Here is a 16,364-nt window from a genome sequence, read left to right on the forward strand (position 1 = left end):
GAGTAATGGAGCATTTTTAAGTTCCAATACTGATGCATACATTGTGTTTGACACTTAATACAACTAATAACATGTTTAGAGTTCAATGGACAAGTTGTCAGCACATATGTGGTCATGACTGTTTTTAATATGAAAGAATATTCTAAGAACTAGAATTTCTACAAGAAAGTCGTCTGATTTCCTGCCACAACTTCAGTGAGAGCCCTAGGGAACCAGTGTATGCTTGACCTCTGGCATTTCACCAGGTCTTTCTAAAATAATTATGATCAATTGGAAAACCTTCATAAAGATTATCAGTTTAAAGTGAGGAAGCCACTATGGTTGTGAATAAATGTTTAATATAAAAATATAATTGCCCCTCAACAATAGAAATAATTCTAATGTTTATATGTGTGTGTGATGACAAATAATAGATGGACATTGCCTTCAATTATTTGGGTTGTTTTTCTCAATTTGTGTTGATTTGACCTTAAATACTGTAATTAACATTTTAAATTAAACAGGAATAATCTTCAATAAACCAATCTCCTATTATTAAGAGCAACAAAAAACACACAGCTAACTTTTACAGTTTATACAGTTTTTCATATTTTATATTTTCCAGTGACAAAGAATTTACAAGCCACTGTGTCTCTTGGCTTTAATGAATCTATTGGGACAGAATCAAAGCAATGCCAAGCAATTCATTTAGCATTTCTAAAAATAGAATCCAATCGTTGCACTGCACTATGTGGTAGCAGCAAGTTATTAATCCAGGCACTGCATCATTAAGGGCAAGTTTTCAGAGATTTCAAGTAATTTTCTGACATTACAATTGTGTGCAGAGGAGCTGCAGAGAATATCAAAGCAGAAATACTGGAAAGAATCAGCAGGTCAGGCAGCATCTATGGAGAAAGGAGCAGATTCAAGTCCCTCCAAACAAATGTTTTCTTTAAATCAAAGCATTGATTCACCAAGTTGCTGCAACTGGAGTTAAGTTAGTGAGTCTAGATTTTCCTGTAAATGAATATTTGGAAGGTGTGCCAATGGTAATTGGTAATTTGTCTATTATTATCACACGTACCAAGATACAGTGAAAAGCTTTTGTTTGCGTACCATCTAGACAGTTCATTCCATACATAAGTACATCAAGGAAAAAAAACAGAATTCAGAATATGCAGAATGGATCACCTTGTGTGAGGTTGGGAGCCTACTGGCTCCCACATTCAGGTAAGTTACCTCAGTCACAGGTGAGGGACTGGGCTGGTTTCCTGAGTGAGACTCATGACACACCTTATAAGATGACACTGATAGCTGAAGTTAAGTCCCTTATTTACTCATGCAGAGGATTTAGAACATAGAACACTACAGCACAGTACAGGCCCTTCGGCCCACAATGTTGTGCCGACATTTTAGCCCGCTCTAAGATCTATCAAACCAGTCCCTTCCACATAGCTCCCCATTTTTCTATCATTCATTTGTCTATTTAAGAGTTTCTTAAATGTCCCTAATGTATCTGCCCCCACAACCTCTGCAGGCCGTGCATTCCACACACCCACCACTCTCTGTGTAAAAAACTTACCCCTGACATCCCCCTTATACCTTCCTCCAATCACCTTAAAATTATGTCCCCTTGTGTTAGCCATTGTTGCCCTGGGAAAAAAGTCTCTGACTGTCTGCTCTATCTATGCCTCTTATCATCTTGTACACCTCTATCAAGTCACCTCTCATCCTCCTTCTCTTCAAAGAGAAAAGCCCTAGCTCACTCAACCTATCCTCAATAAGACATGCTCTCCAATCCAGGCAATATCCTGGTAAATGTCCCCTGCATCCTCTCTAAAGCTTCCACATCCTTCCTATAATGTGGCGACCAGAACTGAACACAATACTCCAAGAGTGGTCTAACCAGGGTTCTATAGAGCTGCAACATCACCTCACGGCTCTTTGTTCATGACTTCCAAAGTGGGCAAAAGATGTCCTTTGCTTGCCTATACCCAATATGCAGACACTGTTCTTCCAGTAAGAAGAATCAAACATTTACCTGGAGATCTAACCAGCTTTCCCCAAGACTCAGACTGGGGAGCTTTGTGTAAAATATTTCACAGCACTGTGGTGATTGGACAGAAAATGAGTACTCTTTGTGAAAGAGACATTGTAAAAGGCATTGAGAACCAAGAGGTGAATTCAAAATGCCTTGAAATGCCTTGCAATGTGGAATTAAGCACTTAAGCTCTCTGACCTGCACTCTCTCTTCTCTCCTCATCCATCGGGTAGAAGATCCAGGAGCCTGAGGGCACGTACCACCAGACTTAAGGACAGCTTCTACCCCACTGTGATAAGACTATTGAACGATTCCCTTATACAATGAGATAGACTATGATAATGTTATCCCACTTTTTAAGAAAGGAGGGAGGGAGAAAACGGGGAACTATCGTCCAGTTAGCCTAACATCTGTGGTGGGGAAGATGCTAGAGTCCATTATTAAGGATGAAATAGTGGCATATTTGGATAGCAATGATAGGATTGGGTCGAGTCAACATGGATTTACCAAGGGCAAATCATGCTTGACTAATCTACTGGAGTTTTTTGAGGACGTAACCAGGAAAATAGACGAGGGAGATTCAGTGGATGTTGTATACCTCGACTTTCAGAAGGTATTTGATAAAGTGCCGCACAGGAGATTGGCGGGTAAAATTAGGGCTCATGGAATTGGGGGGCAGGTATTAACATGGATAAAAAACTGGTTGGCGGATAGGAAACAAAGGGTAGGGGTGGATGGATGTTTCTCAGAATGGCAGGCCGTGACTAGTGGGGTGCCACAGGGCTCGGTGCTGGGACTGCAGCTGTTTACGATCTATGTTGATGATTTAGATGAAGGCATTGTGAATAACATTAGCAAGTTTGCTGATGATACAAAGTTGGGTGGCAGTGCGACATGTGTAGAGGAAGTTAGGAGAATTCAAGGATAGGTTGGGTAAGTGGGCAGATACTTGGCAGATGAAGTTTAATGTGGATAAGTGTGAGGTTATCCACTTTGGGAGCAGGAACAGGAAGGCGGATTATTATCTGAATGGTGTGGAGTTAGGTAAGGGGGAAATACAAAGGGATCTAGGAGTCCTTGTTCATCAGTCACTGAAAGTGAATGAGCAAGTGCAGCAGGCAGTGATGAAGGCTAATGGAATGTTGGCCTGTATTACAAGGGGAATTGGGTACAAAAGCAAAGAGATTCTTTTGCATTTGTACAGGGCCCTGGTGAGACCATTCCTGGAGTATTGTGTACAGTTTTGGTCTCCAAGGTTAAGGAAGGATATCCTGGCTATAGAGGGCGTGCAGCGTAGGTTTACGAGGTTAATTCCGGGGATGTCGGGACTGTCTTATGCCGAGAGGTTGGAGAGACTGGGATTGTACACGCTGGAATTGAGAAGATTGAGAGGGGATCTGATTGAAACATACAGGATTATTAAGGGATTAGACAAGATAGAGACATGAAATATGTTCCAGGTGTTGGGGAAGTCCAGGACCAGGGGGCATGATTTAAGAATAAGGGCTAGGCCATTTAGGACAGAGGTGAGGAAAAACTTCTTCTCCCAGAGGGTTGTGAATTTGTGGAATGCACTGCCTCAGAGGGCAGCGGAGGCCAATTCGCTGGGCACTTTCAAGAAGGAGCTTGATAGGTTTCTTATAGATAGGGGAATCAAGGGATATGGGGACAAGGCAGGAACAGGATATTGATTGTTGAGGATCAGCCATGATCTCAAAATGGCGGTGCAGACTCGAAGGGCCGAATGGCCTACTTCTGCTCCTATTGTCTATTGTCTATTGTCTATTGACCTCACGATCTACCTTGTTGTGACCTTGCACGTTATTGCACTGCACTTTCTCTGTAGCTGTGACACTTTACTCTGTACTGTTATTGTTTTTACCTGTACTACATCAATGCACTCTGTACTAACTCAATGTAACTGCACTGTGTAATGAACTGACCTGTACGATCGGTTTGCAAGACAAGCTTTTCACTGTACCTCAGTACAAGTGACAATAATAAACCAATACCAATAATTAAGCTCTACTGTTCAGCCCATGAGATGAAGTAGAGAAAAATTTGTCTTTGATTACCTGTGCTCAGCTCTTGGGAGACTAAGGACCACAGTTTATATTCACCTGTGCAGATTCGGCTTCACTGAAGTCAGGGGAGGTCCATTGAACCAAAGGTTTGAAGGTGGATATAACTAAGAGATGATACACACACTTAACACTTGCCACCACAGAAGAAATGACTTTATGTAGGATCTTTCGTATCCCTTTCAGGAGATTCATGAGGGTTTTACTCTTGAAATGTAGTAAGCTTTAACGTAAGAAATGTGGTAGCCATTTTGTGCACAGCAAGCTCCCAAGAACAGCGGCAAGATGAGCATCAAACTGAATTGGATTGGGCTTGCCCCTTGGCTGTACCTGCTGGTGTCAGTGTGGAGGGCCAAGTAGGTTCACCCACCTGCATCTGGGAGTCATCCAAGAGGCATCGCCAGGCATCTGGTGAGTAGGCCTTGGCTGATGTAACACCCATCAAAGCTCCCAACATCCTTCAACCCTGTGCATGTATAATCTCTTCCATGGTGCACCAGTTATAACACATGGGCTTAAAAATACCACCATAGGATCTATAGCATCCATCTGAGGGAGGAGATGGAGCCTTGGCCTTACACCTCACCTTAAAGACAGCACCTCCAACAGCACAGCATTCCCTCAATATGGCGCTGGTGCCCCAGTGTCAGGTTTTTGACTTTGGATCTCTTGGCAAATTTCTCACTGTTTTCTTTGACTTTTTTAGCTTGCACGAAACAAAACGTGCTCGTTATTTAATGCTGAATGTCTAAAACCCCTACTGTTTAGCTGATGATCTAAATTTAGAAATTGATCACTGCCATCAGCACGATCACAGTCACAGAATCTACTGTGCTGGGGTTCGAGGCCACACTGCCACCTGAAGGTGTTGACTGGACAGAGCAGATGTGTCATTTGGAAATGAAATGACCAGCTGGGCACAAATCTTTGCTGGAAAGCAGGCACAGAGAGACAAACACACAGAATGGAGCCAGCCTGCTTACATTTGTGTGCAAGATTAAATGGGTTGCCTAAGGGAATGCATTTCTTTCTGTTTCCTATGGTCTGCGTCAGACAATAATGTACATCCAGGCGTAGAAGTACTTTGGTAAGATAAAGACACATTAACTGGCTCATCCAGATGCCCCGATGGATGGTTTGTGCAAGAGTAGCAAAATTGTTTTGCACTCTGGACCCAAAGCACTTTCTCCATATGTAAAAGGCACAAGGAGGCAATTGGGCTGCAGTAGGTCAGGAGGTCAGGGGAGTAGTCAGTGGGGACCTGGAAGCTCAAAGATTGCATGAGGAAATTGAGGGTGTTCCCCGATACACAACTCCTTGGGATCTTTATCTGCTTGGGGCATCATGTGTGGCGACACTTGTGGGCTGCCCCCAGAACACTCTAGGCAAAATATGTATTTCACTGTGTGTTTCGATGTACATGTGACTAATAAAGAAATCTTATCTTATCCTATCTTATCAGGGCCATGGTACAGGGTGGGGTGCATTGAAGTTGAGGTATGATGTTGTGGGGGTTAGTAGAAGGATATGAGAGAGAGTTGCAATGTGGGATGAAGCTTTAACTTAACAGGAACCTACCTTAAGTGGGTTCCAGACCCCAGACCACAGGCTGGAATCTCCACAGCAGCTACCCTTTAAATACCATGAATGTTATGAAGGCCACCCTCCACACAAATGAGCTCTCTGTCTTGCCATGCCTGCATGTGTGAATTTCATGGAAGTTATGCTATTGGATGCCATCACACGTCTAAGCAGCCTGTGATTTAGTTTTTATACTTGGAAGCAAAATTGCAGACTTCAAGATCAATGTGATAAGTGTACAGCCAGTTTTCCTTTTGAAAGTCTATTGTGTATCACAGTGCACAGTACAATTTCTAGACTGTGAGATTGCCTTGACATGTTTGAAGTACATTTTATCTTCTTTTATTTTCATAAACTGTTTTTCTCCATTGGGAGCCTATTGGGCATTTCTCATTTTCTCTGGGAAAACCTGACGTCATGGTACCTTTTTAGCTGATTATCTACTTTGGGTCAAGTCATTTCTACAACACAAAAGAATTGGATAAATATTACACAAAAGGTGGCCCAGCATGTATTCTGTAGCACACTGATGTATAGTTCCATACTGCGACTTGTAAAGTATTTTTGTGTCCCAGTGCTCATCAAGTAATTTTACAAATCCATGCTTCATTTTTGCTATATAATTAGACAACTATTTTAAGAACATTTGAAGTCTCAGATCACTAGTACAAAGTTTTGCTTTTTTTCATGTCCTTTATGGGCTGGAGAGCAACGTTTTCCAACACAGTTTTATGCTATACCTTAGGTAGAAGACATGTAGATATGGAAAGCAAAGATATGCATTGACTTAAAATTATGATGCATGTTTTGTTTTTAGCCAGGATGTGTAAATACTACAGAAGTGGACATTAAGAAATCATCCCGAATGAGAAATCCTCACAAAACAAGAAAGGTAAAACATATTTTCAAAAAACAGAAGATTGTTAAATTCACTATATTGACAAGAGCAACATAGGGTCTGATGTGAAATAAAGTACTGGGACAAAATATTGTGGATTCAGTATATTGGCAGAACATTGTGAAATCCAACATATCGACAGTGCATTGTGCAACCAAATGTATTGGCAGAACAACATGAAACCTTATGCACTGGTGGAATATTTTGGAACCTAGTCCATTGCCAAAATGTGTTGACAGAGCATTGTAAGATCCAGTTTACTGACAGCCCGATGGAGAGCCCAGTGCATGTGCCACTCATGCATTGAGAAAGCATGGTATACAATATTGAATCTAACACACTGGCAAAGCAATGAGAAGCAATAAAGTGTATATCCCACCATGGACAGTATTCCTGATAGGCAACTTTTAGTCCGGTTAAAAAAGCACTTTTTATGGAAACGCTCCAGATTGTGATCTGCCAGATAGATGAAGTAGGAGAAATGGTTTATTGGGATAATTTATTACATTAGACATGTTATAAAACTGCAAGCAGCTATGTTAAAATTGGTAAGGTTAGAACCAATGATGAATGTAAGTTGCTGGGTTCTCGAACTCACTGAATGCAAAATATAATGATACTATTAGGAAGTGCTGTGACATCAACATACCATGCGGTAATTGTGTGAAGGCTCAACAAGCCTGTCATTCAGCTGGAAGTGAAGAGTGGTCACATATCAAGTCAAGTCAAGTTTATTGTCATATGCACAAGAATGGTGAGGTACAGGTACAATGAAAATCTTTCTTGCAGCAGCATCACAGGCACATAGGTACAAACAACACACAGAACATAAATTATTGATAGACTATACATAAATTATACTAGACAGCAAATGTAATTTCTTCTCGGGATTGGCCCTTAATCTGAGAGTGCTTTGCTGCTTTACTTGGATCGAGGAAGGTAATGAAACTTCCTGGAACCTTTCTGACAGCTTCTTAAAGCTGTACTTCATCTAGTATCCCTGTCTAGTCAGCTGTAAATGACTCTAGATTACCAATTGTTTCAAACTATTAATATTTGGGGGAATCAGAAACTGGCAGATAAATTAAGCAAATATTTTATAACTGCACAAAAGACCCATTGAATGGTGTGCCCCTTACAAAGGGTTTCTGCTTCTATTTCTTAGGTTCTTATGTGAATCAAAATGAGCTAGCTGTAAAACAAGCCAGGGACTTCCATTTCCTAATGGTTCTATTTTCCATCCCATTGTTTAGTCTGTCTATGGACTACAAAACGATGTCCGAGGTCACAGTCCCACCCATGCCCCTGTGCCAGAAGCTAAGCAACCAACAGTAGAAGAGCTACATCAACTGGTTGGTAACATTGATTGGATGTGATTTATATAAGATCAATCTTTTACAACTTTGTGAGTTTATTTTGATGTATGTTCCTTTTACAGATAAAATTCTGGCAAATGCAGCTAGATAGGCATCGGTTAAAAATGTCAAAAGTTGCAGAGAGGTAGGTTTCTATTTTCCATTTCTTGATTTGCTGATATTTCCTTGTTTTATATCGGTCCTCTCTGTACCAGGCATTATCTCCCAATCCTGGTTCGTGCATGCATATGTTTGACCATTACGTCAAATACATGAATCAGACCTGCACCCATAGGTCCTTTATATTAATATTAATTGGTAATCTTTTAAAGGCCTTGGGTATAAATTCCACTCTGGACCTTGAGTATATTAGTTAGACTGAGACTTCAGTGAAGGAGTGTTGCATTGTGAGAAGATGCACCTTTTGGATCAGCAGTTACATTGGATGGGCAGAAAATAGATCAGGTTACAATTTCAAACAGAGCAGGGGAGTTCCATCAAAATCATGGTCAACATCTAGTAACCAAAACTACAAAGGAGAACTGATTGGTCATTCATAGCTCTTCTCTTTGGTCTGCACAAACCAGTTGGTTAAGGTTTTGAGACTTACTATGGAGGTAAAAAAAACTGCGATATAAATACTATCCACGCATTCCAAATCAACAGAGCATTCTGACAACCTTGATTTCAGTACTGCAGCTCAGGAAACAAATATTTTGACTCCCTTCTTTTCCTATTCTTATAAGTCTGCACACATCAAAGTTGAATGGATAAGGTATTCACAATTCATAGATGTGTTGTGCTATTATTTGTATAGTGCTACAAGAACATCATTAAGAAAAGGTTTAACTTGTCTCTGCCATCATATTCACAGAAACTCCAGGAGCTGTCATCTCGATTTGAGTTTCTTATTTGCCGTATTTGAAGACCAATTAACCCTTTATTTAGAAAATGTAGTTCTTGGTGTTATAATCACACATGTAGCATGCTTTTATCTCACCAGCTGTTTATTTTGACTTTAGTCTGATAGGGTACACAGAGCAGTATATGGAATTTGATCCATTCCTCATAAGCCCTGAACCTTCAAACCCATGGACATCTGATGATATTTCCTTCTGGGAGCTGGAAGCAAGGTCTGTCTTTACTTTTCCTCTTCCACTTGAAAATGGGAGGCATTCCTTAAATTCCATAGGTTGTGCTGCCAAAAGTCTGTCATCTACACTTGAATACATCAGCTTTTAAAGGAGCAGTATACATTTAATGTTGTTAAGTAGATAAACTCAAATTTTTAAGTGACCTTTGGTCCAACGTTATACCTTGTTTTTATTTATTCTTTACCAGCAGAATGGCTTGTCTCGTCGTTACCTGTATTGCACACTGACTAGATAAAATGAGTCAGACTGCTGCCGAGCAGAGACGGTCTGTGTTGATTCCTTTAGTTTGCTGGCATAGAAAGTCAGGGAAAGACTTTTTCAATTTTTATATAATGCTGATAACTTTGAAAAATAGAATATTTACTTGATAGATTTTTGTATGTGTATCACAGTCTAAACTCCATACAAATCATTCAATGTTGTCAGTTCCTTCAAATATAAGCTCTCATTGGAACTGGGATTTGATATTTTCTGGGAAAAACGACTGTTGCAAAATGGTAAATTAAGCATTTTTATTACCACTCATTAACTTTTTCTTTATTGCGCGTCATTTGAAGATATTTTGTAATTCAATAAATTGACTGTAAGTGATATTGTTCCATTTCACTCTCAGAACAGGGCATAATAATGTTTTGCATTGATGTAGTTAGTGTGCAATCTGGAGGAATCAGGCACGAAAGTTGAATTGTCATAGATAGAGACTGACCTCCATTTCTGAGTCCTTAAATGCTCTCTCCAGTGCCCTCCACTGGAACTGTGCAGCTTACATCAGGCAGGGATATCAACAGGTGTTAGATTATAAAGCCTGTTTGTCCAGTTAAATTGCAAAAATGCCTAAAATCTTGCAGCTGTATCATGTTGAGTTAATTATATTGTGTAGATTACTTCAAACCAGGCACATAAAAACAAGTTTTTGTAACCTTCCTTTTCTGTCTCCCAATGAAGAACTACAAACATTTGTTAAACTACAACAAAGTTTAAATAGTCAATGTATCAAAGTTGACAGTTTAGTTTAATTGACCCAGACCCTGGGTTATTTAAATTTTATTTTGCATAATATATGTAATACTGCTACAACTATAAAAAATAATGACACAATCTTTGGCCTCCAATTTACTTGTTTAATTAAGTTCTATTCAATGCATCTTGTTATATATTAGGATGAAAAATGTATCAGAGGTTCTTTAATTTCTCTAAATTTTGTTAAGGAAAGTAACAAGGTATTTAGTCCTGTCAGTGGAAAGTAGCAATGTTTAATCTTGAAAAAAAAACACCAAAGGCAGATTGAGATCCAGAATTGTCTCACTAAGTGTCTCTGTGGAATGCATGTTTAGATAAGTTCAGACACTGAGATTCCAAAATACAGATACTTTAGTTTGCTATTTTAATATCAAATGGGTTTTGAGATAACAGGGAGAGCTTCCAATAGCTGCTGGAATGTTGTTGCATAGTTGCACTGTTTAAAGGATAAAGAGTCTGTGCCAATCTTTTGTGCAGAGAATGTCAGGCTGCCGGGACCACTTCCTAGAGGCCTGTTTGACGCAAAGGATAACGCAATGGTCCTTAAAGGGAAAGATGAGTGTTTACCTCCATACTTCTCTCCATCCCTACACTGTTATCTCAGCACCTAAACCTTGGTTAGAATTTGTGGAATACTTCTGGGTCCTCAATCCAACATTCAAATAATGAATGGACTGCATTTGATCCTTAATCATTGCTTATATCATGGCTACAACCAGAATATTTTAAAAGTTTTATTAAAAGACATTAAAGGATATGGCAACAAGAAGCTGGATGTTAAATAAGACAGTATATTTTGCCACTATGGTGCCAATTTTACCAATTAGCAGCTAGAATAATGATGTTGATTGTTTGAATTAACAAATCTCACTTAATGAATAGGTTTCACTTCTTAATATATAAGTCTTTAAAGGAATAAAAATGCAAGTTGGTTATTTTATGTTAAAGATCGTTGCCTGGAAAGTGGACCCATTTCATGCATAATTTCAGTTCTGGTTGCGCTTCACCTTATTGTGTCTGAAGTGCACCAACTATCAGATATGCATCACAGTCTATTGCCATCATTTCTACTTTTACCAACAGAAATTGACTGCTAAAGGTGCAAACCTGTGATCTGTATTTTATTCTCACAGTAAATCAAGGAGTAAACCCCCAAGGAAGTCAACAAAGAGATGCGAATCCACAGGGGAATTGATGTTTTGCCCACAGCCTCTGCCAGACTCATTTTGCCACAAGCATCAGTGACAATGATCTCAGCATCTCTACATTATGCACCTTAGTTCAAGAAACAGGCTACGAACACCCAACTTATGAACATCCCTGCATACGAGCAAGCTCCCATAATATTATTAAATTCAAAAGTCTGATGTACATACATACATTCATTCCTACAAGTGGCAGAACGAGTTTCCTCTCTCTCTCCACATTTAGTAATTGCTCTTTCTTACCAGTCTTGTGCTCCTAATGCCATTCATTACAATACTGTGGAGGTACAGTTACCACATGGAGTAATTTTTGTGTATTTTCTGACTTAAAAGACAAAATCGACTTATGGAAGTCTGTAAAAATGGAACCTGTTTGTTACCTGGGGTGGCCTGTACTATGATAACTGGTTCTTTGATGAGCCCATGTCGCATATTATGTGACTGAATGGGGTCACGTCCTTTCCACAGAGGAGAGCGCTATGTCTCCTCTCTCCCACTCATCAATTTTCCCTCACCTCCATGGCAGCCTTTTATGGAGAGGGTTCTTTCAGAGCTGAGCCAGTTCCCTGTAGTCAGTGCATTACAATGTTTGCAGGCACATGCAATTGACAGCCACTCAGGGAAAATTAGATGACAAGGCTCTAGTTTAAACCCCCCATAATGATTTTTTTCCACCAATTCCCTGATTTTTTGGGCATGTCACTCAATTGGGTGGCAGTTTGGCACAGTCAAGAGAGAATGAACACCAATATCTTGGTATGTATATAGACCAATGTGAACTAAGAGTTCAGGAAAAGTTGCCCTTTTGTCAAGCCTCAGGTTTCTTCCCCTCATGGTGGACCAGAATTCAGTTACATTAAGCAACACTCGTTCTCTCAGTTTCTTGGCAGTGGCTCTTTTCCTCTCCCAGACCCAAAGTACCTCGGATGAGGCTGGAAAATGTGTGGTACCTGGAAATCCATCCTTATTTGGTAGGACTAAACAGGATATACCATTGTGTCAGTATGCTGCATTCAGTTCCATTGAACCAATTCAAAGTTTTATGTTGTTTAACACTATCAGCCAGTGATGAATTTCCAACACATCATTGAAAGTTATGAGGAGACCTAACAAGGTTATTCAAAATGTTGAAATGTTTTTCAAAAAAGGGGAAAAGAAAATATCTCCATTAGTCAGTGAGTTCATAACCAGAGGGCATAAAATGAAGGTCATCACCATAAAATCAGAGGGAGAAGTTAGAGAATTCTTTTCACGCAGAGTTGCTGTGACATACTAGATGCAGTGGGGGAAACAGATAAATATTTGGAAATTAAACATTTACCCGTGTGTAGGGAAAGGCAAGAGTAATGAGACTGAGTGATTCTACATTGGCTATCTTCCTGCTTGCCTAGGCACAGGAAGTGATGCGCAGACATTTTTTGTCAATATAAGGAACACGGAACAGTTTGAAACTGCATTTATAAACCCAATCCATTTAAATACAGATTTACCAGTAATATCTTTTCCCAGATGAATAAAACCACGTAGTAAATATAGCAACCTTATAACCATCCAGTAATAATTTCTAAAAGAAAGAAATTCAATGTGATCATCCATTTCATTGTGGTTCCTGTTAGAGTCTGGTTACGGCATTGACTGTTTCCAAAGTAGTGCATTGACTGAGGTTCCTTGAGATATTATAGCATAATGCCTGTAATTCCTTGTAGCCCATATGCACAAGTGCAACTTGCTGCTACTGTTAATAACTCTTAAAACCCTTTAATACTTATGTTTGCAGCAAGGAACCATATGGACAGAGGGTAAAGCGATGGGGTTTCTGCATTGATGAAGTTTTAAAAGATCCTGTTGGCCGTGAACAGTTCCTTAAGTTTGTGGAGTCTGAATTCAGTTCTGAGAACCTCCGGTATGTACAGTACGATTCTTCCCAGGGAAAAGTGAACAAACTAATATCAAGACTGCTCATGTATCTGGTAAAATCCTCACATACCCTGCATGAAGTCCCCAGGGCCTGATGGGATATACCCCAGGTTATTGAGAGAGGCAAGAGATGAGATTGCTGGGGCCTTGACCAAGAGCTTTGTGTCCTCTGTAGCCACAGGCAAGGTCCCAGAGGACCGGCAAGTAGCTAATGTTATTTTGTTATTCAACAATGGAAATAGGGATAATCCTGGAAACTATAGACTGATGAGTCTCACATCAGTGATGGAGAAGCTATTGGAGAGGATTCTTAAGGATAGGATTTATGAGCATTTGGAACACCATGGCCTAATTAGGGAGAGTTAACATGGCTTTGTGTAGGGCAAGTCATGTCCTACCAACTTGATTGAGTTTTTCGGGGAGATAACACAGGATGTGGTCTACATGGATTTTAGTAAGGCGTTTGACAAGGGCCCTCATGGTAGGCTCATCCGGAAGATTAAGATGCACAGGATCCATGGTGACTTGGCCGTTTGGATTCAGAATTGGCTTGCCCGTAGAAGACAGAGGGTAGTGGTCAATGGGACTTATTCCGTCTGGAGGTCCATGACTAGCGATGTTCTGCAGGGATCTGTACTGAGACCTCTGCTGTTTGTGATATAACCTGGATGAAGATGTGGATGGATGGATTAGTAAATTTGCAGGCGATACAAGGATTGGTGGTGTTGTGGATAATTTAAAAGATTGCCAAAGGATACAAAGGGATATAGATCAGTTGCAGATATGGATGGAGATAAAGCAGATGGAGTTTAATCCAGCCAAATGTGAGGTATTGCACTTTGGGGGATCAAATGTAAAGGGACAATACACTTTTAATGGCAGGACACTTAACAGTGTTGATGTAGAGTGGGATCTTGGGGTCCAAGTCCATAGCTCCCTGAAAGTGACTGCACAGGTCGATAGGGTGGTAAAGAAGGCATATGGTATGCTTGCCTTTATTAGTCAAGGCACTGAGTTCAAGAGTCAGGAAGTTATGATGCAGCTTTATAAAACTCAGGTTAGGCTGCATCTGGATTCAGTTCTGGTCGTGCCATTATAGGAAGGATGTGGAGGCTTTGGAGAGAGTGCAGAAGATGTTTATCAGGATGCTGACTGGACTAGAGGGCATGTGCTACAAGGAGAGGTTGGACAAATTTTCTATGGAGCGGCAGCAGCTGAGGGGAGACCTGATAGAAGTTTATAAAATGATGAGGGGCATAGATAGAAAACCAGTATCTTTTTCCCAGAGTCGAAATGTCTAATACTAGAGGGCATGCATTTCAGGTGAGAGGGGTAAATTCAAAGGAGATGTGCAGGGCATTTTTTTTACACAGAGAGTGGTGGGTGCCTGGAAGATGCTGCCGGGGTGATGGCGGAGGCAAATACGATAGAGGCATTTAAGAGGCTCTTAGGCACATGAATATGTGAAGGATGGAGGGATATTGGTATTGGTTTATTATTGTCACTTGTACCGAGGTACAGTGAAAAACTTGTCTTGCATACCGATCGTACAGGTCAATTCATTACACAGTGCAGGTGTAACACAGTGGACATTGTGTAGGTAGAAGGGATTAGTTTAGTTAGGCATTTAATTACTTGTTTAATTAGTTCGGCACAACAGTGTGGGCTGAAGGGCCTGTACCTGTGCTGTACTGTTCTATGTTCTATGCTGATATCAACTGAATATTCAGCAGAATTATAGTGTTAATGCACATTAAGTTCAATTTAGAACAAGCCTAATCTAGATCTTTGATGTTATCAAGCACCAAACAGTTGTTCGATATCACCTTGACTTTTCCATGAGTTGAAATGCTGGGGGTGGGTTTTCATGAAACTGTTGGGCTGTTTCCTGCTGCTGTTGCTGTGAGATCAAAACTTCTGGAACCTCCCTTGTACCAGCTGTGCTGCCAGAATTCAAAGATATTTCCCTCATGAGGAAATAAAGAAAATGCTTGTGCATACATGTTCATGCACTACAAAACCAAAAACCTGATCACCATCACTCTAGAGGGATGAATCTACTGACTTCACAATCTCATTCATTGGGATTGATTGCCTTGAGGGACCAGCAGAAAAACAGATTTGTTCAATAGGGGTTTGGATCCCGCAGAATGGGAAATAATGAGTTGGTGAAGGGTGAGTGAGTCAGTAGTTACTTTGTTCTACCATTTGTAAAAGAGATATCGGGAATATGATATATCAAGAATCAGCCAAAAGATAGGTGAGAAGTATTATAATAAACAAAAGGGAGACACTAGTGAGTTAATTAGGCTAAAATAATCCTGCAAAGTAGTCAGGGCTGACAAGAAGCATGCAAGCATCCTGATGTTATAGAGAACTTACTAAACTTACTGTGGTATATGAGAAGGTGTAGTTTAGACCATTGAAGGTGTTACTTGAAGAAACAGAACATGAAGACCAAATTGGAACAACAATGGCTGCTGTTAATAGAGAAATATTAAATAAGACAAATAAGGTAATGTGTATATAGAGATAGACTGTTTCCAGTAAGTTTTGTTTAATCACCCTCCAGTGAAGTCCCTTGGGACACTTTTTTTACCCTAAAGGTGAAATATACAGTATATGCTCAAAAAATTAGATGCAAGATTAAACACAAGCTATTTAGGACAGGAAGCAGGAGAAAGACTTTTTTCTTGACAGCTGGTCATGAAACCAAAGAATACATGTCCAGAATTAATGACTGAAGCAGAGATCAAGTTATTATTTAAGAATAGGTTAGCTGAGCAGCCAATTGAAAGGAAATAAAGGAACATATGTACAGGGCAAAGTACATGTGATTGGGCTTGCTGGAGGTGTTGAGGCATAATAGCCTCTTGGGTACATTTTATGTCTTGATCAGGTATGCATTGTTTGCACACAAACTACAGGTGAGGCATCTCATGATCAGAAAATTATCTGGTAAGAGTTGGTACTCTTGAACGACATTCTGACAGCTCTTCCTCATAATATATTGCTGATTATCTCTTAATTTATGTTTTCTATCTTGTTCCATCTCAGTCTGCTTTGGTTTCTACACATCACTCTTCTGCGTGGATTATAAACTATTTAATATACAAGTATAAGTTTCTATGAT

The 16,364-nt window shown here is 40.0% G+C and overlaps 1 protein-coding gene across 4 annotated transcripts in view; it reads left to right on the plus strand.

Annotated features, from left to right (window-relative positions):
• LOC127568408 (regulator of G-protein signaling 7) overlaps positions 1 to 16,364 on the plus strand; it is a 365,436-nt gene that overhangs the window by 337,444 nt on the left and 11,628 nt on the right. For all 4 annotated transcript variants that reach the window (XM_052012099.1, XM_052012101.1, XM_052012100.1 and 1 more), the window contains 5 exons: positions 6,500 to 6,574; positions 7,834 to 7,932; positions 8,019 to 8,080; positions 8,958 to 9,068; positions 13,092 to 13,217. In XM_052012099.1, the coding sequence (XP_051868059.1) occupies positions 6,500 to 6,574; positions 7,834 to 7,932; positions 8,019 to 8,080; positions 8,958 to 9,068; positions 13,092 to 13,217 (473 nt within the window). The remainder of the gene's footprint in view (positions 1 to 6,499; positions 6,575 to 7,833; positions 7,933 to 8,018; positions 8,081 to 8,957; positions 9,069 to 13,091; positions 13,218 to 16,364) is intronic.

This window comes from Pristis pectinata, chromosome 3, assembly GCF_009764475.1.
Source record: "Pristis pectinata isolate sPriPec2 chromosome 3, sPriPec2.1.pri, whole genome shotgun sequence".
Taxonomy (NCBI): domain Eukaryota; kingdom Metazoa; phylum Chordata; class Chondrichthyes; order Rhinopristiformes; family Pristidae; genus Pristis; species Pristis pectinata.